Source organism: Syngnathus floridae, chromosome 17 (genome assembly GCF_059516105.1).
Source record: "Syngnathus floridae isolate MCC-2025c chromosome 17, RoL_Sflo_1.0, whole genome shotgun sequence".
Lineage (NCBI taxonomy): Eukaryota > Metazoa > Chordata > Actinopteri > Syngnathiformes > Syngnathidae > Syngnathus > Syngnathus floridae.
The window spans coordinates 7,839,439-7,862,985 of record NC_142429.1 but is presented as its reverse complement, the minus strand read 5'-3'; the positions used below and the strand labels follow the sequence as shown (position 1 = coordinate 7,862,985).

The following is a 23,547-nucleotide window of genomic DNA, read 5'->3' as shown; positions in this document are numbered from 1 at the left end:
TGGGTGCGCGCGCGTCCCCAGCCCAGACAACCGCGCGCCTGTCCTCCAGACGGCGGCGGCGACGAGGCGAAGGCGGCCTGGCTTGCCTAACTGGGATGAGCGCGGGACGCGACGTCAGAGCAACAAGCGAGCAGCTCAGCTCGGCCGGGCCACGTAGCGCCAGCGGGGCAGCTCAGGTCATCTGTGGGCACCCATCTGCAACGGCCCCGCGTCGCTGTTCATCGCGGGACAGCGGGTTTCTTCTTCACTCCCTCCCGCAGTTGAAGCAGCACATGAAACCCAGACTGTGAGCTACCCTGCCTGCACGCGCTCCGGGAGGAGGTCGCGAAGGTAAGCCTGCCAACCAGCCAGCCGGCCAACCAATAAGTCAGTTAGCCAGCCGGACGGTAACTTCATCCTGGATCGCTTATATGCATGACACGTCGGAAGATGCGCTCATTGCTCACCGGTACCCGGTGACCGAAGCAGCGGTGACTAGCTCCAGTGAGCGGCCGACTTTGTGACAGCGTCGATCCAGGGTGTCAAACACAGTAACCCGGGTTGTCATTATTCTATAGGCAACCTTTCTATCGTCGACTCCAGATTAGCAACATTAGAAAAAGTGCATTTGTATTTGTGTGTTTTTTTAATTTTAAAATTTATTTCAAAAAGGAACACTTTCCCCTCCTCTACGCGCCGTGTCGATGTTTTTTGAGTTGCCTCTGCTCAAATATCTGACGTTACTGTTAGCTTTGTGCTACTTAGCATCGCGTTTGGCGAATTTTGACTCTTGAATTACAAAAAACAAAAGTAAAAGTCTGCTTTTAACTCGTTTGAAAATACGTTATTAAACTGTTGTTTACGTGCAATGTTTTATCCGATGGATGAATCGTTGTGGAATATTTGACTTGCACCTCTCAGCTAACGTAGCCAAGTTAGCTTGTGTTTTGTGAACAGGTTAAAACCTATGGTTGGGGGGAGTAGCTTAGCATGCTAAGTAGCTCAAGTTAACCGGGCCTGTGCTGTGTTGGTACAGTTTTCTGCGTTTGTTTTAACCCTTTGCTCACTTGCTGGTTACTACGTGGTTAACCATTGACTGGCAATGCCAACATGCACCCAGACGAAGTGGAATAATACGACTGACCTGTATCCATATTTAAAAAAATGATGTGGTTCATTTTACAGCTTGTCAGTGATGACATTTGATGTATTTTTAGGAAAATATTCATCTTCCCACACTGGAAAGACTAAATTAGTTGAAACCACTACCTACAAAATGTCATAATGTGAATAAAATATTGTCAGACCATGTAGCAAAGTTATGTGTGGAAAGTTGTAATAATAGGGGGAAGAAATTATAAAGTCATAATATAAATTGCGAAAGTAATAATTTTGCAAGATTGTAATAGTATGAGAGGAAAACCAAATCCTCCTTTGGGTGTAAAAAGATGTAATATGTAAACTGGTCGTAATGAAACAGGTCAAAGGTCGCAGCATCACGAGGGAACCTGTTTATCAAATCGGGAAGGTGAAAAATGTTGAAACTGTTAGAAGCAAAAATCTTAACAATGTAACAGCATAGAAATCTATCGTGGGAAAAGTCATATTGTTATGATGATTAAAATGTTATAACGTAGAAGGACGTTGGGGTGTGAGTGACCCGCTGCACACAGTGAGTCCTTACGAGTTTGCCGCCATTGAGGAATGTGAACCCTCGCACCGTTCCTTCCCTGCAAGCTCATTAAATTGTGAGCGCCAGTGAGCTTGACTGCTTCCCAGGTCACTGTCAGTTCCACACTTGTGAACACTTGCCCTATTTTTGTTCCTGCTCGTAGTACTGCGCGTCATGTTTTCAGCGTGAAGCTTTCATCCGATCATCTAAAAGCCGCACTCACATTCTATCAGTTATTTGTGTGAGTCACGTTGCGGCCTACCCCATAAGAAACCAGTTTTTGGTTTCTTGCACATATCTCTTGAAGTCGATTATCGTACTTTGATTTTGCTGTGAATTACAATGTGACTTGCTAACCAGATTCATTTCGATCAGCTGATGTTTTTTATTTTAGATTCTCTTAAACTCCAGATTTGAGAGGAATTCTTTGTATAGTAGATATTGAGAAAGCTGAAATTTGCCACATCAAAGTGCATTCTTTACAGGCTGAGCGAAACTCTCAAATGACTCATCAACGATAATACGGAGCAGTGGAGGCATTTTGGGGTGTTGCGTAACCACAAGCCGTGCATGTGTTTGGTCTTTTAATCAGGTTAATTTGTGAAGGGCAAAATGGGATATGATAAGCCACTTGCGTGCCAGTGGCGGCTTTTTTCATACAGTTTGTCTTCCCCTGTCATACACACTCGGGATTATCTAGTCGGCTTTGTGTCAAATACGGCCGAGTCACTCCATCACCACCCAGCTCGCTGTTCCCGTGCGATAGTAATGTTCTTAGTCGTGTTTTCATAGCATGTAAAAAAACATGTTGTATGTGATTGTGTCCACACCCATCCATTTGTGAGGCCTTGTGGTTTGTATTCGGAGCAGCGCAAATGCGGTTGTGACTTTCATGAGCGTCGCTGGAGTTTCGCTATCAACATTTGTTTTTGTATCGTGACACCGGAAGAGAGATTTTTTTTTTTTAGCCCTCCCAACTCATCAGTGTGTGTTTCTGTTTCCTCATAGGTGATGCACCTTTCATGGCCCCTGATGGCAAAAAGACGTAAGGTGGTCCTCTCTACTTCCTCGCCTGCTCTGCCCGTCACAGGAAGTGATTTTAAGCTTCGTCGGGTTTTATTTTAACGCTCATGGAGGCACGCTCGCCGCAGGTTGCCTACCCCGGACAACATGGACGCTTTGTTTGAATCCGGTTGACTGTCTCATACACCTCATCCCCTCCTTCCTGTCGAGGGAAGGTGGGGGTTTGGTGCACCTTACCCTTCAGCGTCATAAAGTTTCATGAAATCCTGCCAAAACCTCAAGGAGGAGGTCTCTGTCCCGTGCCCGGGCGGGATGTCACAGGAGGAGGGACGCAAGCCGCAGGTGTCACAGTCCTACTTCCACCCGCCAATCCCGGAGGTGGACCTGACAGGAAAGCTCTATAAGAGGGAAGCGGGTGGGAAACCCTACTCGGTCCTGGTGGACAACAAAATGGCGACCAAGACGGCGGCGGCGGCCGATTCCGCTCAGCAGTATTTCCGTGAGGGCGCGGCGGGACAAGACGCACGTACGCCGGCGGATGAGGCGACCTCCGAGGAGACGGAAGATGATGATGACGATGAGGAGGAAGAGGAGGACGGCGAGGAGGAAGGTTTTAAGCGTGAGCAGATCATTGTGGAGGTAAACCTCAACAATCAGACCCTCCACGTATCTAAGGGCGAAAACAAAGGTGCCGCAGCCGGAGACGATTCGGAGCGAGGTTGCAGCGAGGACAACGATGACGGGGAGGAGGATGAAGACGAGAGCCCCGAAGAGGACGAGGAGGAGGACGAGGAGATCGAAAGTCGGAGGACGAGGTCAAAGAGGGCCCACAGAGGTGCCAGTGGAGCTTCCTGCCAGCCGCAGCGGAAGAGTCTCCGGACGACTCTGAACTCGTCGGGGTCCGGGATGACCACAAGGGGGCGACGGAAACACGCCGCCGAAATGGCAAAGAGCCAGCGGCGCGCCACCCGCTCCGCCCCGCCGCCGTCCGCCGGCGCCACGCTGACCAGCGGCAAGGCCGAGGGGGAGAAGGAGATGCTGGCGTGCGAAAAGTGCCCTCGCGTGTTCAACACACGCTGGTACCTGGAGAAACACATGAACGTCACGCACAGGAGGATGCAGATCTGTGACAAGTGCGGCAAGAAGTTTGTCCTGGAGAGCGAGCTGGCCTTGCACCAGCAGACCGACTGCGAGAAGAACATCCAGGTGAGGACACATGGCTCACACTTGTGCCATGTCTCATAGTGTCATGGGCAATATTTAAGAAAAGGTTCAATGTAGCTTAAGAGAATTAATAGCTAAGTATTAGCATTTTTTTTTTGCTGTACGTTCGACTTACAGCATTTGTCTTGGTAGCATCGCCGTTTTCAGTCAGCAGAGGGAGCTAGAGTGTAAGGAAAGATAGCTGCTCAACATCTAAGACAGCTTACTCTTTGTCATGTGTTGCTCATCATTGGCCCTTTCAGTTGTTCTTAATGTATTATCTATCTCCAGTGCGTCTCCTGTAACAAATCCTTCAAGAAACTGTGGTCGCTGCACGAGCACATCAAGATTGTGCACGGCTACGCCGAGAAGAAGTTCTCGTGCGAGATCTGCGAGAAAAAGTTCTACACCATGGCCCACGTCCGCAAGCACATGGTTGGTGAGTGAGGTGTAACAGTACAGATGACACTCAAGGATGATACATTTTTTTGCCATCATATATTTTTTACCGAGTGACCGTGTCCGTAATATGCTGCCCTTATGTGGCCGAGGTGTGAACACCAGAAGGAGAAAAAAATGGGCCACTCTCATTATTAACTTGAGTAAATTCGTGTCACACAGCTCACACCAAGGACATGCCGTTCACCTGCGAGACGTGCGGCAAGTCGTTTAAGCGCAGCATGTCCCTCAAGGTGCACTCGCTGCAGCATTCTGGAGAGAAGCCCTTCCGTTGCGAGGTAAGACGTCGCCAGCCCACTTCAAATTTTTTTGTTTTGGGTACATACGAAATGACCCAATTACACGACTTCTTTTTTTTTTTTATTCTGATGGAAGAGTGGGTTATTATTCCATCCTGCTCGTAAAATGGTATATGTGACACTTGGCAGCAGATGCGCTTCAGTCCACACCCATCAGTCAGCAAAAAAAGTATGTCAGGAAAGTTGAAAAAAAAAATCTTCAATTGCAATGTCATCCGGTCAATTCAGTTCAAAAGCATTGAGTATCTCAGAATTTTTTCGACAGTGCTCAATTTGTGTGTCCCAATACTTTTGAAGAGACCAGAAAAAAAGAACACAAAAGTGTTATGGCGGCTTCCTAAACTTTTACGTTTTGAATTTATTCTCGGCTTCATGAATTCAAGCGGACAGCTGGAGCGTTGTCCTTCACCCGAGGTCTTTCAGATGCCATATGCGCACGGGTGGAGCCGCTCTAATTAAACACGTGACGGCACCCTGCTCCTGTACCGTGTTATTACCGGCTCATTATAGCAACGTGTAACATCTCGCTCGCTCTCCTCGGTGGTCTCGGCCCACGCCGCCGACTCCAGTTCCACCAGGTGCTGCCCCCGAGCACTCTTTGATTTTGAGAAATCTAAATAACCCGATATATATATTTGCATTTTTTGAACCTCCAGAACTGCGACGAGCGCTTCCAGTACAAGTACCAGCTCCGTTCGCACATGAGCATCCACATCGGACACAAGCAGTTCATGTGCCAGTGGTGCGGCAAAGACTTCAACATGAAGCAGTATTTTGATGAGCACATGAAAACACATACAGGTGAGATTTCCAATAAAAAAAAAAAATCATCTATTTCTGTGTCCCATTCCAAACTGGGTGAAAACGTGGCGTCTGCTTGCTGAACGGCATCTTATAGTGAGACGTCGCCCGTTGTAATGAGAGGGCCCGCCTAACATGAAGAAGCAAAGTGCATATGTAATGACTAGCCGCACATATAGTGCCGCTTCCATCCCTCTGATTTTCTCCTGCTGTTTTCCAAAACCGAGCTTTTGTGGTTTTTCCAGGGTCCAGGGCTTCTATTTGTGACGTGTAATTACACAATTCCTTTCCCGTCCCAGGCACACCCAGGCAAGGCCTGCAATACCGGCTACACCCTTTAGAATAGCAATTTTCCGACTCGAAAAAATACTTCTACAAGTACGACCATTTGGACCAACAAGAATAAAAATATTACCTGAATTAATTTTTGGATCAAATTCCAAAAAGGAAAAATGCATCACATTAGAATGCAGTCCTGTACCTCACAATAGAACAAATTCCTCCCACTGTAGTGTACTGCTTACACAAGATGGCCGTCACCTTTTCTAATGTTCAAGCTGGTTTGCCGGCGACATGGCGGATGAAGGCGTTTCAAAGAGCCCTTCAGCAGCCGGCGAAGGGACGACCGCGTGGGCGCCAGCGGGCGCATTGAATACCCGCGTGGGGGGGGGTTAATGAGAGTGGCACTTCCAACTGTTCATTTTCACGTCTCCTCAAAGTGTCAACTGTAATAGCTTCCTGACGAGTGGGCGGCTCGGAAATGGAATGGAGGCTTATTAGCATTGGAGAAAAAGTCCAACGGGGAACAAGATGTGATGTGCGGTAGAAAAGTAGAAGCGACTTTTATCCAAATGTTGAGCATTGCAATTAGTTGGAGAGTTTGGGGAATATTTCAAGAAATAATGTCACATTTTTATTTAAATTAATTCTACCCCTGTCCTTACTGTAATTCCATTTTCTTCCCCGCGCAGGAGAGAAGCCGTTCATTTGCGAGATTTGCGGCAAGAGCTTCACCAGCCGACCCAACATGAAGCGCCACCGCCGCACACACACGGGCGAGAAGCCGTACCCGTGCGAGGTGTGCGGCCAGCGCTTCCGCTTCTCCAACATGCTCAAGGCGCATAAGGAGAAGTGCTTCCGGGTCACCAGCCCTTTGGTGCTGCAGCCCGGCGGCCCGCCGCTCCCGGTCGGCATCTTCGCCAGCACTTTCTCCTCCTCCTCGTCGTCTGGACCTGGGACTTCCGCGGCCGCCCCGCCGGCCGTCACCGGCGCGACCACCCAGGCGCTCAACACGCCTCGAGCGGCCTTACCCCAGCGAGGCCCTCTTGGACACGCATTCACCCATGTGCAGCTCCAGCACCCCCAACAGCACCTTTCAAACACGCCGAACACACCCCACCATGCCCACCATCACCACCACCTGGCAGTGCCTCCGGTTTCCCACCTGCCCCCTCCCCCGGCCCTTTTTAAAAGCGAGCCCCTCAACCACTGTGGGCACGAAGACAGCACTTACATGCACCACTTGGCTTCTGCTGAGAAGGGTCCCGGAGCCCCTCAACATCACTGAGTTACGAGGCCTCAGTCAGTACCATCAACAACTTCTTGGATAAAAAAAAAAAAAAAAAGTCAACAAGTGGGCCATTTTTTTTTAAACACCAACCATCCAGCACCAAGTTAAGCTGCGCTTTCACCGAGCAGATGTTTTTTATCCATTAAAAATAATAAGTCCTAAAATATTCTGCACTGCCACTTTCGTCGGGGTACCAGTTTGCGATGCGCCAAAAATTCGGTCATCGACAATTTTTATTTGGAAAATTGTCACTGGAGCAACACAACCAAAACAGCATGTTGCGTTGTAAGATTAGACAAGAAAAAAACTGACGGTAAATCCGAAGCATCACCCCGCCATAGCCAACCAAGTTGATGTCGTGGTGTCTTTTTTTAGGAGATTCCCGATGCAGAGTGTAACAACACAGAACTGTTTTTTTTTTTTTGTTATTGCTTGCCCAGAGGCTGAGCTGCTCTGCATTTGTTTACAGAGCAAATGTGTGGCTCCAGCCTGAACAACCTTCACGTCTGAATCGCTTGGCCTCTGGACCGAACTGGAAAGTCAAAACAACCAAACCACGGTTGAACCCAGTTGACTGTTTGGTGGAAACGTGGCTTAACGGTCGAGCCCGATTATTATTGGAAGCATTTCCCCCGAATCCATTTTTAAAATCTTGGACCTTCTGAGCAGCCCGTTACATAGCAATTCATGTATGGGAGCTCCTCTGGAACACATTTTACATGTTTGAAGAACTCAGAGCTGATACGGAGCATCTATTTAAAACAAGCTTACACAAGCTTTACAAGTGTTCTCAAATGAATGGCGAGTGGACTTTTTTTTTTTTCTTTTCCCTGGTGGTCAAAAAAATATTCTGTGAATGTTGTCGCTGGTTCCACCAGTCACGCAAGAACACAGTGCCATGGACTCCAGTTTGAGAGAGAGGAGGAGTTTGATTTTATTCCTTTTTTTTTTGGACTTAAAATGAGCTGTTGGATCTGATGTAATTGTGGTGCTTTCCATTCCAATAGACACAAATTCTTAACTTTGGCTTCGCTGTTCAAAAATTCAATAACACCCTAACCTCGAACGGCGGCACGCTCATGTGGAACCGGAGCAGGATGTGGTCATTCAGAAGAAACTCAGGTTTTGCTGGCTGTGAACAGATCAGTGCAACCTCCTCTCTCGTCCCATACTGCCACTGTGAGAGGCCGCATACGACTGGGCCCCCCCAATCAGGATCTACCCCAACCCCACCCACCTCCCTTCTGGTCTCCGCCACGCTGCTGTCAATAATACGGGTCGGCATGTTAAAACTCATTTAATATGCTCGTTATCCACACACACACACAGGTTGCTCAGTTTGCTTTGAGGTTGTATGGTCTTTTTGTTTTGGTGTACCGCAGGGGTCTGTCTTTAGCCCGTTGAATGTTGCCTACGCAATGTTTTTGCTTCTCATTTTTGGACACCAAACAGTGGAGAAAATGGCAGCCGCGTTGAAGCTTCCCAAGAAGTCAAGTCGGTTGGATAAGAAAATGTACAAGCCGATGGTGTGAATGTTTCCTTATTGTAGAGCTTTGACTGTTATCCGAAGTACAGTACTGCGCAAAATATCTTTAGGATGTCCGTGGAAAAGATCAGCTAGATGATATTAACAAAAATTTTGTCGCACAACCAAATTGAAATGTGCTTTACAATGTCAACATGGTGGACAAAAAAAATCTTGCACCAAATTTTTGCAGTATTCAACCCCGAGTGGTCAAATTAAGACGTCCTTCCCCCTTCTGATTGATTGGACCTGCAGTTTGTGTTTGTGTGGCACTTAGATCCACATTCTTCATCATCCAGTTGCAATACGGCGCTTTGTCTTAACTGATGCCTTTTTTTTTTTTTTTTTTTGCGTGTATTCTCTGCACTTTAGCACTGCGTGGGCAAGGCGCAGGGAAGCGGCGTTTGTATTGTGGAAAAGGCTGCGGTCTAGCCTGCAAGCGAAAAAGGTCGATTTTTTTTTTTTTTTTGTAAGGTAAAGGAGAACAGTGGGTGATGTGGAAGGGACCATAGCAAAAAAAAAAAAATTCTACTCAAAATAGTGTCCCGGAAAAAAAAAGGAAAGCGTCTTCCTGCTTTGCCGACCACACACTTGGCCATCCGAGCTTTGTCCGCAGTACATTCTTTTTATTTTCATGTTTTTTGCTAAAATGGCTGAACCGTGATCATGATGATACTCCTCCTTTCTTCGCTGCATAGAATGCACTTTCTACTAAAACTCTCGGCTAGTCGCGAAAAAAAATAACATTGTATATTCGAAGATTCTAAGATGTTTTAAGAAAAATCATTATACTTCTTTCTCCCTTCTTTGTATTTTTAACCACTTAATGTAGCATTATTGTGTATTTTATTATTATTGTTATTATTATTATTGTATCTGGTACAAAATGTGCAGCTTTATAATGTCCTGGTTTGTCTTTATTTTTGTATATTCTCTGGAGGTTTGAGGAACTTGGAGAGACAAGTTGGGCCTTTTTTTTTTTTTTTTTTTTTAAATAATGTAATGACTGCTAACTTTAAGTAAAAACAAGTAGCCACGAGTGTGACGCCTCGTCCGTCTGTCCGGCAACTACAAAACAACGAGAAGATTTGGTAGTAGGCCAGATGTGGATCTCAAACACTGTCACAATTTTAGGGTCAGTAGGGACGCTTGCGAGCTGCACGTGAAGCCTCAAGGTTTTATCAACTATTTGTTGATTCAGTTTTTTTTTTTTTTTTGGGAGATAACCGCTAGCTTGTATCATATTCAAGCGCATTGACCTTGAGCTGCTGATCAAATATAACGGTAGTTAAAAGAGTTAAAAGAATGAAACTTAATAGGATTATTTACTTTACACAAGAACAGTGGAGAAAATGAAATCGTCACAAAATCCACCTAAAATGGCTCCTTCCAACCAAATTGGCAGATTTCCTGTTGAGTTTTTGACCATGTGTTGATGTCGGTAGTAGTGCTGCAATTAACGAATCTTGATCGTCAATGAATGTGTGAGCGTGTTGCGTTTTAGTCATTTTGTGTGTTGGTCTGTGTGGGTTGTGTATATTGATTTGAGTCTGCTTGTGGACTTCTGTTTAGTGTGTTAGTGTTATTCATCATGTATTTGGAGTTTCTTTGTGTGTTGGTTTGTGAGTGTGAGACAGCAGGTGCTCGGAGGGGGTACGTGTTACTGCGGCGGGGGAGTCCAAGTGAGGCGGCTGGGTCTGGAGAGCCGTGATTCACCGCCAGTGTGTAGGCGGTCGGCCAGCGAGCTTGGGCGATAATAACACGCTGTGGAACATTTCTTTCTTTTCCCTTTTGGATCAGCACGATGCAGGCAACCAGCTGCGAGTTGTTCTGTTGCTGTAATGGTCGGAATGAGACGACACACTTAAGAGGAGAAGTTGCCGGGTCTTAAACTGGCCCACATTAACCTTGATTTTATTAAATATTCAGAATTCATTGTAGTAGGTCTAGCTTTCTAGTCTTCTAGTTTTGTCCAGTCCATAGTATAGTCATCCAATTATCTTTAAGTACTCAACCCAGCATGCAGTCTTCAGTCCAGCAGTCCAGTTCTTAATTTAAAGCAGACTAAACTAGACCAGTTCTTAGTTTAGAGTAGACTAGACCAACCTTGTAGGTTGGTTAAAAGCAGACTTCATTGGGTTGTGTATTTCTTAAACCAGACTACATTAATTTAGTCAAGTCTAGCAGTAAAGTCCAATTTCTACAACAGCAGACAAAATGCACGTGAACGCGCACAGCAAATGGGAGGGCGGACTCGGCGCTGCGTGCACGCGGCGGCGCGTTCGGGCGTCCCATAAAACCACCCGAACTCCTCGCTCTCCTCTCAATGCGACGGGACCGAACCTCAAAACGACTGCTGACGCACACAAGTATGTATTTGTATTTTTTTTTAATACACAACAGCAAACATTTTCGGGAAATTAGGTCAAATATTTCAATTGACTTAAAAGCCGGTTTGCACGCTTGCGATAGTATTTTGAATATTTAATTACGAAATTTACGATGCATGGAAAATCATAAAAGGCTTATGCTGAAGTGATTTTTTTTTTGCATCACATTAATATACAACCACATTTTTTTTATATTTTCATCCTATGGGCTCTGTGGTATTGTGTACCGTCTTTGCCCTGTTTCTTATTATGTGTATTTTCCTTAAAAATTACAGGCGGACATCTTTAAGGGACGCCCGGCAGTTGATATTTGCCCACGACACACAACTTCCCAATACAGTGAGTTAAAGAAAAATGTATTTTTTGGAATGGGTCACTTTATTAGGCACCGGGTAATTAGATGAATTTATACGAGTGGGGTTAATAACACTGCCCTCTCGTGGCCAAGTTTAGGAAGCGCAGTGACTGCATGAACTGATGCACAAATTTAGATTCTTAGCAATTTATTTGATCATATTAAATTACTGTAAGTTTTTTTTTAAACTAAAATACCCAAAAATGTTAATTTATATATTTATAGAATTATTTTAAAAACATAAAAAACATCTTTCACTTCTTTTGAAGTAATAATGTTTTCCTTCAGTAGCCTGCCTCAGCGTGGGATGCAGTAAACGAGGCGTGACAGTCATGGGGGATTCGTTCTTCAACTGCTGTTATTTCCCACCTCAACCCCCAGGCGAGGAGGAGCCCATCGGCTCCCGAACCCGCGGCGAAAGCAGGATGACCTCTCGCATCTCCCCAGACAAGCGCTTCCTCATCTTCTTTGACTTTGACCTGACCATCGTGGATGAGGACAGCGACGACTCGGTGGTCCAGGTGGCGCCCAACCAGCATCTGCCCACCTGGTTGAAGGACACGTACCAACCGGGCCACTATAACGAGTACATGCAACGGGTGCTGGCCTATCTGGCTGAGCAGGGCGTGACCGAGAGTGAACTCCGCATGGTCATGGAGAAGCTACCCTCTACCCCGGGGATGATGGCGCTCTTCCAATTCCTGCGTAACCGCCCGCCGCATGACTTCGAGGTGGTCCTGGTGTCGGATTCCAACACCTTCTTTATCGAGTCCTGGCTGAGGCGATCCGGCGCCCGGTCCGTCTTCCATCGCATCTTCTCCAACCCCGCCAACTTCAACAGAGATGGGCGACTGGTGCTGAGGCCCTTCCACTCCCACGAATGCCCACGGTGCCCCGAGAACATGTGCAAGCAGAAGGTGGTCCGAGAATACGTCGTACGGCGGACCCAGGAGAGGGGCCGCCCATACCAGAGGGTCTTCTACGTGGGCGATGGTGCCAACGACTTCTGCCCAGCGCTCGCCATGGGGCCCCGGGACGTGGCCTTCCCGCGACGAGACTTCCCCATGCATCGCCTCATTACTGAAATCCACGAGGCCATGCCAGGGGAATTCAAAGCGGTGACGGTGCCCTGGACCTCCGCTGAGGAGGTGATCCAACGCCTTAGGAAGCTTGTGAACGAGTAAGGCCGTGAATTAGGACAGAAATTGTAATCGATTAATTACACTGGGGGCAGATTCTGAATCAGCACAAAATGTCTCGAAAACAAAACTGAAAACTAAAAACAATAGTAAAAAATTGTTGACCCAGTGTGATTAGTCGTTGCAAATAATTGTTGGAGTGCACTACTTATGTGCAATCAGCAGAGGTGCTATTGAGTCCGTTTTAACTAGTTTGCCCTCCAAAGAAGAACATAACACCAGCTATTCAAGTCAAAAATTTTAACAATCCATCAATAATTTTCCCGATTAATTTATCAAAGCAATTTACCTAAAGAATAAATCAAATAAATAGACCTTTACTTGACCATTTTAGAACACATTAATGAAAAACTGAGCAGAAAATGATATAAATGAACACAAGATATATAATTTAAATTATTTGTCCCTGTATCCCCCCAGAAGAGGTAATCGGCCCACCAAAAACAACATTGAATGCAATAATGTGATTGTTTTGGGTCATTCAAGTCATATATGTTTGTTTCTCTATCATGTCCTTGTATTTTTGGCCTTAATGGCGCAGGGGCACCCAAGATCTGCCCCTCAACGATCAATACAAAGCTCTTAAATGTGTGTATCTTATCTGATAGCAATACCTGTTAAATGTTTGTCTTGTGTCTTGAGTTAAAGCAGTCATCCTGCAGCAATATTCTTTTACCAAGGTGCTTCTTTTCAAATATTTTATAAATGTACTGTACGCGTTCTCAGTGTTGTGTGTCTTTTACTCTGTAGGCTAATGTCTACTTGAGGAACTTGTTACCAGCAGCAATACGGAAATAAAGCCATCAACTAAAACTGTGTGTGTTTTTATTTGTGAAACCTTCAGCAGCGATCAGGTTTGGACGGGGAGAAAATAATAGGCCCTGACATTGATGACTGAAACAGGCCTCTCATAAATATTAGAGTACAAATGATGAGTTCTTTATGTACATTCCACCCAAAATAATTTATTTCAGTATTATCAAAAGCCCACTTTAAATTATTGCGGTTAAGTGTAGTACATAGTATGTAGCATGTTCAGGTACAGTAGGCCATAAAATTTTGACAAAATTATTTGTTGTACGTATTCTCAAATTATTATTATTACGTTCTTATTTTCTTTTTAAATATATTATTCAAAATATATTAAGTTATGATTGTATACGTAAAATGACCTAATCCTTCTTGCAAAATAATAGTCTGCGTTCTGTAACTCATCACCCGTTACGAAGGGGGCGACAGTGAGTTCACTAGAGTGATTATTCGCTGTTTTATCAAACGAAGAAAATAAGAGACCGGAAGTGGCGTTTCATACGCATGGCGCTATTTGGAAAATAGAATAACTTGCTAGGAGCTAAACAGATTTCTACTTATAATTTTGTACATCATTCCTTTGTTGTAGCAGAATACAGGTAAATATGCCTTCTCAATTAGATTATAAATTCATTGTAGAAAACTAGCATTGCTATGTTACAACCTTAACGTAACGCTAACGTTGTTTCGGGTGTCATTCATTCTTTATCTCGCTAGCCGGCTAGGATGCTAATTGTGTACTGAAATCATATTTCGATAAATTCAGAAATGTGGGGGTAATATCTGCACCTTTTCAGTAATGCAAATGACTCATACTTATTTGACTATTGAATACTACATCTCGAATGTGATGTAAGAAAAATACTGAAGCTAAATTAGCATTAGCCGCATCGTAAGGTTACATTATCTTGAGTAACAGGAACTTTATAAATTAAGGTTTAAATTTTGGTTACCTGGTCGGATGACATTTACTGGTGTATTTAAAATTTAGAGAGTCTTTTTTTGTATTCGAGCTTCGGTTTTGTCATATATCTGTTTACATCGTCATTGTTGTATTTATATTATGCCTTTTTAACTAACATTATAAATTTCTTGGCTAAGTTCTCTATCAAATGGAGGCTGATCTGTACGACGAATTTGGGAACTACATTGGCCCAGAGCTCGACTCTGACGATGATGACGAGAACGACTTGGATGCAGAGGACCGAGATGGAGATGAGGTGTTGTGTTGCTCTTGTTTTGATAGAATGTGTCAAACAGTATTGCAATAACATGTCCTCTTTCTGGTTCAGGGCAACGTGGAAGATGATGATGAGCCGGCCGATGCCGACGAGGACGTGCCCGGCATGGAAGTGGTACTGCATGAGGACAAGAAGTACTATCCGACTGCCGAGGAGGTGTACGGGCCAGAAGTGGAAACCATCGTCCAGGAGGAGGACACGCAACCTCTCACAGGTTAGAGATGAGGGACTTGATGCTCAATTTTGACTTACCAACATTTGGGGGGTTTGTTACTGTGGTTGTAGCAGCATGTAAATATACTTTGTGAATCATTTCACGCAACATTCCTCTCTTGCCGTCCAATCAGAGCCCATCATCAAGCCAGTACGACACAAGCAGTTCACCCTGATGGAGCAGGAGTTACCAACCACAGTTTATGACATGGAGTGAGTTATTATTCAAATAGTTATTATTGCCATAAAGTACAACAAAGAAGGAAGAGTAAATAAAAACATACAGAAAATGTTCTTTTTTGGAAAACGCTCATATTTATCGTTATGTGCTTTAGTCATCTCCAATTGTCATTAAACTCTTTCAACCAGATTCCTCGCCGACCTAATGGATAGTCCTGAGCTGATCCGTAACGTCACCTTGTGTGGTCACCTCCACCATGGCAAGGTGAGACCACCTGTGTACCCCCCTCCAAAAAAAAAAAAAAACATATGCTCTCTAAGTTAAACCTGACGTAACATGTCTTTGTTTTCCTTTTAAGACCTGCTTTGTGGACTGTCTGATTGAGCAGACGCACCCGGAGATCAGGAAGAGAGACGACATAGATGTGAGTTTGCCATCTGTAATAAGTGCTCACCTAAATTTCTGTCTAATGACTGCAGACTAACACCAAGCTTGCTTATCCTTTCAGCTCCGGTACACAGACATCCTCTTTACTGAACAGGAGGTGAGCGTGACATTTTAGAAAAATGAACCCGTGTCACAATGAATCTGAATATTGTTTTGTTTGCATTTCACAGAGAGGCGTAGGCATCAAGAGCACGCCTGTCACAATGGTGCTGCCTGATTCCAGAGGCAAATCCTACCTGTTGAACATCATGGACACCCCAGGTACTCCACCTTCATATTGTGACATCACCATCAAAGAGTCAACACCTTCCGTTTCCCCAAACAGGTCACGTCAACTTCTCCGACGAGGTCACATCCAGCATCCGCATCTCGGACGGCATCGTCCTCTTCATCGACGCGGCCGAAGGAGTACGTCATCATGCCGCACCGGTGGCAGCCATTTTGAGAGCCGTTCACATGATTCAAAGTGTTGTTGGACCGCAGGTGATGCTGAACACGGAGCGGCTGATCAAGCACGCCGTCCAGGAGCGCATGGCCATCACCATCTGCATCAATAAGGTGGACCGGCTCATCGTGGAGCTCAAGCTACCGCCCACGGACGCCTACTACAAACTCCGCCACATTGTGGACGAAGTCAACGGTCTGCTTAAGTAAGCGGCCGTCGCGCTTTAAACATCCCGTTACGTCGCGGCGTGTTCATTAGCGCCGCTTTCCCCCTCCAGCACATACTCCACCGATGAGAACCTGGTGGTTTCTCCTCTCCTGGGCAACGTGTGCTTTGCTAGTTCCCAGTACAGCATCTGTTTCACCCTGGGCTCCTTTGCAAAGATCTACGCAGACACTTACGGTGAGATGACTGCACACCAACACTCGAACAAGCCTCGTTTCTAATGAGTGTGTGTTTATTTGCAGGTGACGTCAATTACACTGAATTTTCCAAGAGACTCTGGGGGGACATTTATTTTAACCCCAAAACGTGAGTGTTTACCCAATATTTGACATTTAAATATACGTTTTCTCAAGCCTTTGTGTGTGTTTTTTTGTGTGTGTGTCATTTAGGCACAAGTTCACCAAGAAAGCTCCCACCAGTAACTCCCAGCGCAGTTTTGTAGAGTTTGTCCTGGAGCCACTCTACAAAATCCTTTCACAGGTTGGGTACAATATCTCAGAAAAGCCCACGAGGTCCAATTTTCCTAAAGCCGCCTTTTTGTTTAGGTGGTGGGAGACGTGGACACGTCCCTCCCCAGGGTTCTAGATGAACTCGGGGTCCACCTGAGCAAAGAAGAACTGAAGCTAAATATCAGGCCGCTGTTGAGGCTGGTGTGCAACCGCTTCTTTGGAGACTTTACTGGTATGTTGCTTTTTTTTTTTTTTAATAAAGAAAGTTGGTCATATGTGACAAACATAAGCCACACTACTATCAGACTAACAATATGTTCTATTTATGACCTGCCTCTGCAGGCTTGGTGGACATGTGTGTGCAGCACATCCCCTCACCACAGGAGGGCGCTCGGAACAAGATAGAGCACACTTATACTGGAGGTCTCGACTCTGACTTAGGGGAGGCCATGGCTGAGTGTGACCCTGAAGTGAGTTTTTATGAGCGATTTGTAAAGGTGCAAAATAGAAACATTTAAAAAAAAAAAAAAAAAAAAAAAAGGGCAAGATTCCTCAGAATTTTAATACAAGCACATCAAACATCTTTAATTAATTTAATCTAAGCCTTTCTTTGCATCTCCTTGTTCAGGGTCCTCTGATGTGCCACACCACCAAGATGTACAGCACCGAGGACGGCGTTCAGTTCCACGCCTTTGGCCGCGTGCTGAGCGGAACCATCCAGGCGGGTCAGCCCGTCAAGGTGTTAGGTGAGAACTACACCCTGGAGGATGAGGAGGATTCCCAAGTCTGCACCGTCGGTCGGCTCTGGATTTCCGTTGCCAGGTACGCTTCGGGGATTTGGACTTTGTAAAGTTGGAGTGGTTGTCTTATCAATGAAATCCCACCTGCTCCATATTTTGAAGATATCAAATTGAAGTGAATCGAGTCCCAGCCGGCAACTGGGTGCTCATCGAGGGATGTGACCAGCCCATCGTCAAAACGGCCACTATCACAGAGCCCCGAGGGAACGAGGAGGTCCGACGCTAACAAACAGCTGTAAAACCCAAAAAATCCGTATCAATGTCACCATCAACTTCTCGCTTTCGCTTCAGGCTCAGATTTTCAGGCCGTTGAAGTTCAACACAGCGTCGGTGATCAAAATCGCTGTGGAGCCCGTTAACCCGTCAGAGTTGCCCAAGATGTTGGATGGGCTGCGTAAGGTCAACAAGAGTTACCCCTCCCTCACCACAAAGGTGCGTCACATTAGTCAAGTAGTTCCACCGGCGTCTTCAGACGGAGTAGCTTTGTGCTTGATGTATGTTCTTGTGTATATCTTCATAGGTGGAGGAGTCAGGAGAGCACGTCATCTTGGGCACAGGGGAGCTCTACCTGGACTGTGTCATGCACGACTTGCGCAAGATGTATTCTGAGATTGACATTAAAGTAATTGAGATTCAGTTGCGCCGTATCCCCGGGGTTCTTTTTGCTTTTATTTTGAGACAAATCTCTTCATGTCCATAGGTTGCTGACCCGGTGGTGACCTTCTGCGAAACGGTCGTGGAGACGTCGTCTTTAAAGTGTTTTGCTGAGACGCCGAATAAAAAGTGAGTATTGGCTTCACGCTCTAATAGTGGAACTCGTGGCCAGCGTTGGCCTCACTCCCTCCTCCCCTTCTGGTGTCAAAGTAAGTGATTGACAGCTGACCATGCGTTGCCATTGGCAGGAACAAGATCACCATGATCGCCGAGCCCTTGGAGAAAGGGCTGGCCGAGGATATCGAGAACGAGGTGGTGCAGATCACTTGGAACAGGTATGACGGCGGCCATCTTGCAGCTTGCGCACATCCAATCAGCACGCGTTGAATTAAAACAGCTGAGTCGTACAGCAAGACTTTTGCGTAACGGCTCCCGAGACGGCGCCATATTTCTTTTTTATCCCTCAGTTGGCGGCTGACAAATGCGCAGGCACGCAGGAGTGACCGTTTGGTCTTTTAATTAAATGTCATGATGGAAAAATGCGGCACAGTCACTTGTACGTCAGATACTCAAAAAACGACTTCATTTCTTTTGAATTTTTAAGTGGCGTGCCACAGCCTGCTGACTTTTAATCCAGCCGAGTGTATTTTTTTTTTCCTGGAATTAAATTGAATTCAATGATTTGTTTTATGGGGCATTTCTCTTGTGGAATATTTGGACAGAAAATAAAAGATGTGCTGTGTTTGGTGAAAAGAACGTCGGAGCTCTTTTTAAGAGCCTCCTCGCTATTGATCGGATCACTTACGCTAATTGAAAATGCTCTGAAAGCATACATGAGATTTGGAATCCCTATGGTACAAAGTGTGTGTGCTTGTGTGTGTTTGCGTGTGTGTGTGCCCGTGCAGGTGCGACGCCACCGCAAAAGCGACACTTCACACCCCATTAGACCGAAACGCTTCCTCTTCCATTAACCCCTAATCAACTAATCTCCTTTATGTTGCAGCTGACACTTGAGGCAAAGCACCTTTCTTAACCACTTCCTCTCTTCTCCTCCTTCAGGAAGAGGTTGGGCGATTTCTTCCAGGCAAAGTACGACTGGGATCTCCTGGCCGCCAGGTCCATCTGGGCCTTCGGACCCGACACGACGGGGCCTAACATCCTGGTGGACGACACGCTGCCCTCGGAGGTCAGAATTAACGTGGAAGCAAATGAGTCATAGTATTTATCAGATGTTGTGACAATGTTGCAATTTTTTTTTTTTTTTTTTTGAGTCAATTCTTGTGCTTGACAGGTGGACAAGGCGCTGCTGGGCTCGGTGAAAGACAGCATCGTTCAGGGTTTCCAGTGGGGCACCAGGGAGGGGCCGCTTTGTGACGAGCGTAAGGACCATCTCGCTTTAAAGCCAACCAACCATGGAGATATTTTGGAGTCTTCAACATGGATGCCTTTCAGAATGTCTTTTTTGACCTTCTTCTCCCTCAGCCATCAGGAACGTCAAGTTCAAGATCCTGGACGCTGTCATTGCTCAGGAGCCACTGCACCGCGGAGGGGGCCAGGTCATCCCGACCGCCAGGAGGGTGGTGTACTCGGCTTTCCTCATGGTGAGCTCACCAACCCAACCCCCGCCCCAACCCGCTTTCCCGTCTGCCATTAGACTTTTCTTTAATGTTCCATTACCCTGATTACACTTTGCATTTCGCTGACGATCGTTCTCCTTAATTGCGGCACCGTGACGTTTCTCGCTCACACTTTTTGGCCGGTCTCCTCGTTTCCTTTCGACCGTGTCACCTATGTGTTCGCCGTGCGTTCACCGAGGTTCTGGTTCTTTTTGTGTACGTTGCAGGCCACCCCGAGGTTGATGGAGCCGTACTACTTTGTGGAGGTTCAGGCGCCGGCCGATTGCGTCTCCGCCGTCTACACGGTGCTCGCCCGGAGAAGGTCGGTGTCCGTCCCGAGCACTTTGAACCGCAGAGCCGGGATTCACTCCGTTGTCGTTTTACAGAGGCCACGTCACGCAAGACGCGCCCATCCCGGGCTCTCCCCTCTACACCATCAAGGCCTTCATCCCGGCCATTGACTCATTCGGCTTCGAGACCGACCTTCGCACGCACACTCAGGGGCAGGCCTTCGCTCTGTCTGTCTTTCACCACTGGCAGGTAGGAATTAAACACCGAATCACTTTTAAGTATAGAGATGAATGTCAGCTTTACTCCATCAGTCTCAAACAGCAGCGAACTGAAGCGGCAATGTACGCAGAAGCAGCCAAGAAAAATCCACCGCGCTGCCCGCATCACGTCCGCAGCTCGGTCTCAATCACCGCTGATGCGCAGCAAGTGTTGAGTCATTAAGATTTAAGCCCCGTCTCGGGCTGCCATGTCCGACATGTGTTTGAGCGCGCTCTCAGCGGCTGTCGCCCGACGTTAAGCTCCACTTAGATGAGATGAGCGCTTATTATGGCAAAGTCCTTCATCGGGACGCCGCGTGGACATGTTAGCACCTGAACGCCTCCGTAGCAGCGTGCGGTAATAAAAACTACTTATGATGTTCACTTGAAAGCTTACAATCCAAAATTTGATTCATGTTTGTTCTTCCAGTCAAATATGAGCATTCTTTCTCCACAATTCATGTTTTAATAGTAAGCTAAAATGTTCTATAAATAACGCCGTCCCGGAGGAATGATTTATCCCCCCAAGCCGCGAGCCGGTGTCCTTGTCCCTCGTGGATCCGCCCGATGGCCTCCAGCAGCCACTCACATCATCGCTAGCTCGCATAATGACATATTTACTTACTCGGCGTCCATCTTTACCACCGCCACAACGTTGACCAGAACAGACTGACCGGTATTGATTCAGCTTCCCCTGGACGACACTGTTTGCCCCATTAAACTCGTTAGTGCGCTGGTGGTCTGCCAGTGCCGGCTTGTAATCGATGTCAACTTACTGTTCCGTCCATCTGTTGATTTGCCTTCAGCCTCTCGAGTGACGGGTTCCTCCCCATGTGTTGTCTCATCCTGAGGCCAGGAAACTCGTCTTCTGTTTTTTCGTGACTTACTTGCGAGATAATCACTCAGTCATTTAGGTCGTCAACTCCGATAGTACATCTCATAATTTAAAAAGTCAATTTATGGACAGAGGAAGTTTTACAGGAAAACAAGAAGAAGGCTCATGGGAAAGAAAGTCTTACCTGACAGTGCGGCTCATGACGTTCGCACGATTCATCAGCCAAATCAGCTTGGGGGGGGGAAATCGTGCTTAACCTGCCAACGTTGCATCGATGCCAACGTTGGTCACACGTCTTGCGTCCATCATCGTGATGGATGCGCTCCTGAGTCAGTGGCAGCGGTGCCACACACTCACCAATGAATCAGATGAGAAGCAGATAAAAAAAAAAAAACACCAAAAAATAAAAGGTGTCCACTCAGCAGGACCGCCAAGCATCTTTCGCATTTGACGGATTGTTTTTTTTTTTTCTCTTTTCTCTCAGCTTGATACAAATGAGAAATTTTTCAAGTGGACCAAGCAAATGTATCTTGCGGACATGTTTCTTGGGCAAAACTGAAATTGTCATCGTCTTTGTCCTGTGATATGTGTGAATTTGTTTCCATGAGGAAAATTGATTTGGAAGCTTGGTAGATTGGTTTTCAGAGCTCGGTCACGCAACAAAATTAAACTTATGACTCAAGGGAGCAGCGAAGTTCAAAAGTTGTAACGTGTTCTCTAGATTGTTCCCGGCGACCCGCTGGACAAAAGCATCGTGATAAGACCCCTGGAGCCTCAGCCTGCCCCCCACCTGGCTAGAGAGTTCATGATCAAGACCCGACGGCGCAAGGTCAGCCTCTTCTCCTTCTTTCTGTTGCTTTTTTTCTCCCCCCCCCCTTTCACAACTGACACTTTGTATCATTTGTGTGGCAGGGTTTAAGCGAGGACGTAAGCATCAGCAAGTTTTTCGACGATCCTATGTTGTTGGAGTTGGCCAAGCAGGACGTGGTGCTAAATTATCCCATGTGAGTGCAACTACACTGCGGCGAAAACTTTTTTTTTTTTTTTAATACACAAATCAATGTACATCCTGGTAAATATACATTCATCGTGGTTCTTAGTATTTCGATAAAACTGTTGTTGTAGAATACACAGAAACACCCAAAAAACGTTTTTTTAAGAATATGCTGTTGATTTGAATAATAAAAATTCAAATAAAAATCTTTGTACTTGAATTTTGTTTAATTTTTTTTTCCCCTCAACAAATTCTCTGTCTTGATGTCAGGTTGTAAGATTGGTGAAGCACATCGAAGTCGCTAAATCAACTTTACAACTTCATATTTTGTATAACCACAACAAATATTCACAAAGAAAGAAAAAAAAAAGCACAAACTAAACATTTAGCGACAGTTGCTGGTCAGCAGCTCCTCTCCGGCTAAAAACTTTTCAACCGAATGTCACGAGGTCGCGTCCGCGGCGACGTTTGCGGTGATCTGCGTGTCGGCTCGTGACACTGTGTGGGCCGTGACTGATGGACAGGCTGACGAATGAGTGGAGGCAGGCGCGGACCAGGCCAAAGTTGAGAAGAAAATACATGAGTGATGCAACATGACAGTGAAGACACGGAGGCGACACGACTTGCAATGTACATATAAATATTGATACTTTGTTTTGGAGTCCTTTTAAAATGTGAGCTACAGAGCTACTGTCCACTTAACCGGCTTGTCCACTAAAGACTTGCCATCGTCTGAAGGCACGTGATGCTGATGGATGGTCTTGTTTACACGCCTTCGTGGGACTTGAGAAGGTGTTAGAGCGACTCAGTTTATCACTTTAGACTACCACCATGTCGGTGACCAAGATAGACTAGCTGGAGACATTTTTATACAAAACAAGAATCCACCCAATCAACAAGCCACCAAACAAATTAAACTCAAGCCACCACCGTATGTCTTTGAGGGCCCTTCACCCCAAACAGAAAATGGCTGACTTCAGCTGACGTGACCCCGTCACTCGTCCTCCTCCAGCACTCTGGCGTGAGTCGTGGCCCGTTCTCGGCCGCGGGCCATGAGACGGATGGCGGCGGTTCTTGCCGGTCTGAACATTGAAGGGCCCCGAGCGCTTGTTACAATCTGTGGTCCCATGCGGTGCTAAATATAGACCATGGGTTGAGAAAGACAAATTCTTATGGTGTGTTCAGGGCCAAGATGGACCCCTTTATCCATCTGCTCTTCACCACCTCATCAGTCTTCTTTTTTAGACATCTTTTACCTCTCCATGTACTCCTTACATACATACTTACTTTATGGAGCAGCATGTGATAATATTCAAGAATCTTTATCTATCTATCTATCTATCTATCTATCTATCTATCTATCTATCTATCTATCTATCTATCTATCTATCTATCTATCTATCTATCTATCTATCTATCTATCTATCTATCTATCTATCTATCTATCTATCTATCTATCTATCTATCTATCTATCTATCTATCTATCTATCTATCTATCTATCTATCTATCTATCTATCTATCTATCTATCTATCTATCTATCTATCAAATAATTTTCAAATATAATCATTTTCGGGGTCTCTGTTCCTTTATTAATCAGATGCTGAGTGATCG

At 45.8% G+C, this 23,547-nt stretch overlaps 3 protein-coding genes across 5 annotated transcripts; all 3 read left to right on the top strand.

Annotated features, from left to right (window-relative positions):
* Positions 1 to 2: 2 nt before the first annotated feature.
* On the top strand, positions 3 to 9,570 carry znf652 (zinc finger protein 652). Its single transcript, XM_088358226.1, has 6 exons — positions 3 to 330; positions 2,660 to 3,880; positions 4,169 to 4,316; positions 4,499 to 4,614; positions 5,292 to 5,436; positions 6,408 to 9,570. The coding sequence occupies exons 2-6, from the start codon at positions 2,933 to 2,935 to the stop codon at positions 7,001 to 7,003; spliced, it is 1,953 nt and encodes a 650-aa protein (XP_088214352.1). The 5' UTR covers positions 3 to 330; positions 2,660 to 2,932; the 3' UTR covers positions 7,004 to 9,570.
* A 1,081-nt stretch (positions 9,571 to 10,651) lies between these two features.
* On the top strand, positions 10,652 to 13,288 carry phospho1 (phosphoethanolamine/phosphocholine phosphatase 1). 3 transcript variants are annotated; one of them, XM_088358228.1, is made up of 3 exons: positions 10,652 to 10,900; positions 11,197 to 11,260; positions 11,568 to 13,288. In XM_088358228.1, the coding sequence occupies exon 3, from the start codon at positions 11,609 to 11,611 to the stop codon at positions 12,458 to 12,460; it is 852 nt and encodes a 283-aa protein (XP_088214354.1). In that variant the 5' UTR covers positions 10,652 to 10,900; positions 11,197 to 11,260; positions 11,568 to 11,608; the 3' UTR covers positions 12,461 to 13,288. The 3 variants fall into 3 exon arrangements, with proteins under 3 accessions (XP_088214354.1, XP_088214353.1, XP_088214355.1); XM_088358227.1 differs by having other exon boundaries at positions 11,565 to 13,288; XM_088358229.1 differs by having other exon boundaries at positions 10,654 to 10,900; positions 11,658 to 13,288.
* Positions 13,289 to 13,754: 466 nt separating this feature from the next.
* eftud2 (elongation factor Tu GTP binding domain containing 2) lies at positions 13,755 to 22,153 on the top strand. The gene is made up of 28 exons (XM_088358372.1): positions 13,755 to 13,884; positions 14,387 to 14,505; positions 14,578 to 14,740; positions 14,874 to 14,952; positions 15,109 to 15,184; positions 15,279 to 15,344; positions 15,429 to 15,464; positions 15,538 to 15,628; positions 15,693 to 15,775; positions 15,851 to 16,017; positions 16,090 to 16,214; positions 16,280 to 16,343; positions 16,427 to 16,517; positions 16,583 to 16,718; positions 16,829 to 16,956; positions 17,115 to 17,308; positions 17,389 to 17,500; positions 17,578 to 17,718; positions 17,807 to 17,908; positions 17,987 to 18,069; positions 18,189 to 18,275; positions 19,000 to 19,126; positions 19,232 to 19,319; positions 19,423 to 19,541; positions 19,784 to 19,878; positions 19,943 to 20,096; positions 21,661 to 21,768; positions 21,852 to 22,153. The coding sequence occupies exons 2-28, from the start codon at positions 14,398 to 14,400 to the stop codon at positions 21,945 to 21,947; spliced, it is 2,919 nt and encodes a 972-aa protein (XP_088214498.1). The 5' UTR covers positions 13,755 to 13,884; positions 14,387 to 14,397; the 3' UTR covers positions 21,948 to 22,153.
* Positions 22,154 to 23,547: the final 1,394 nt, after the last annotated feature.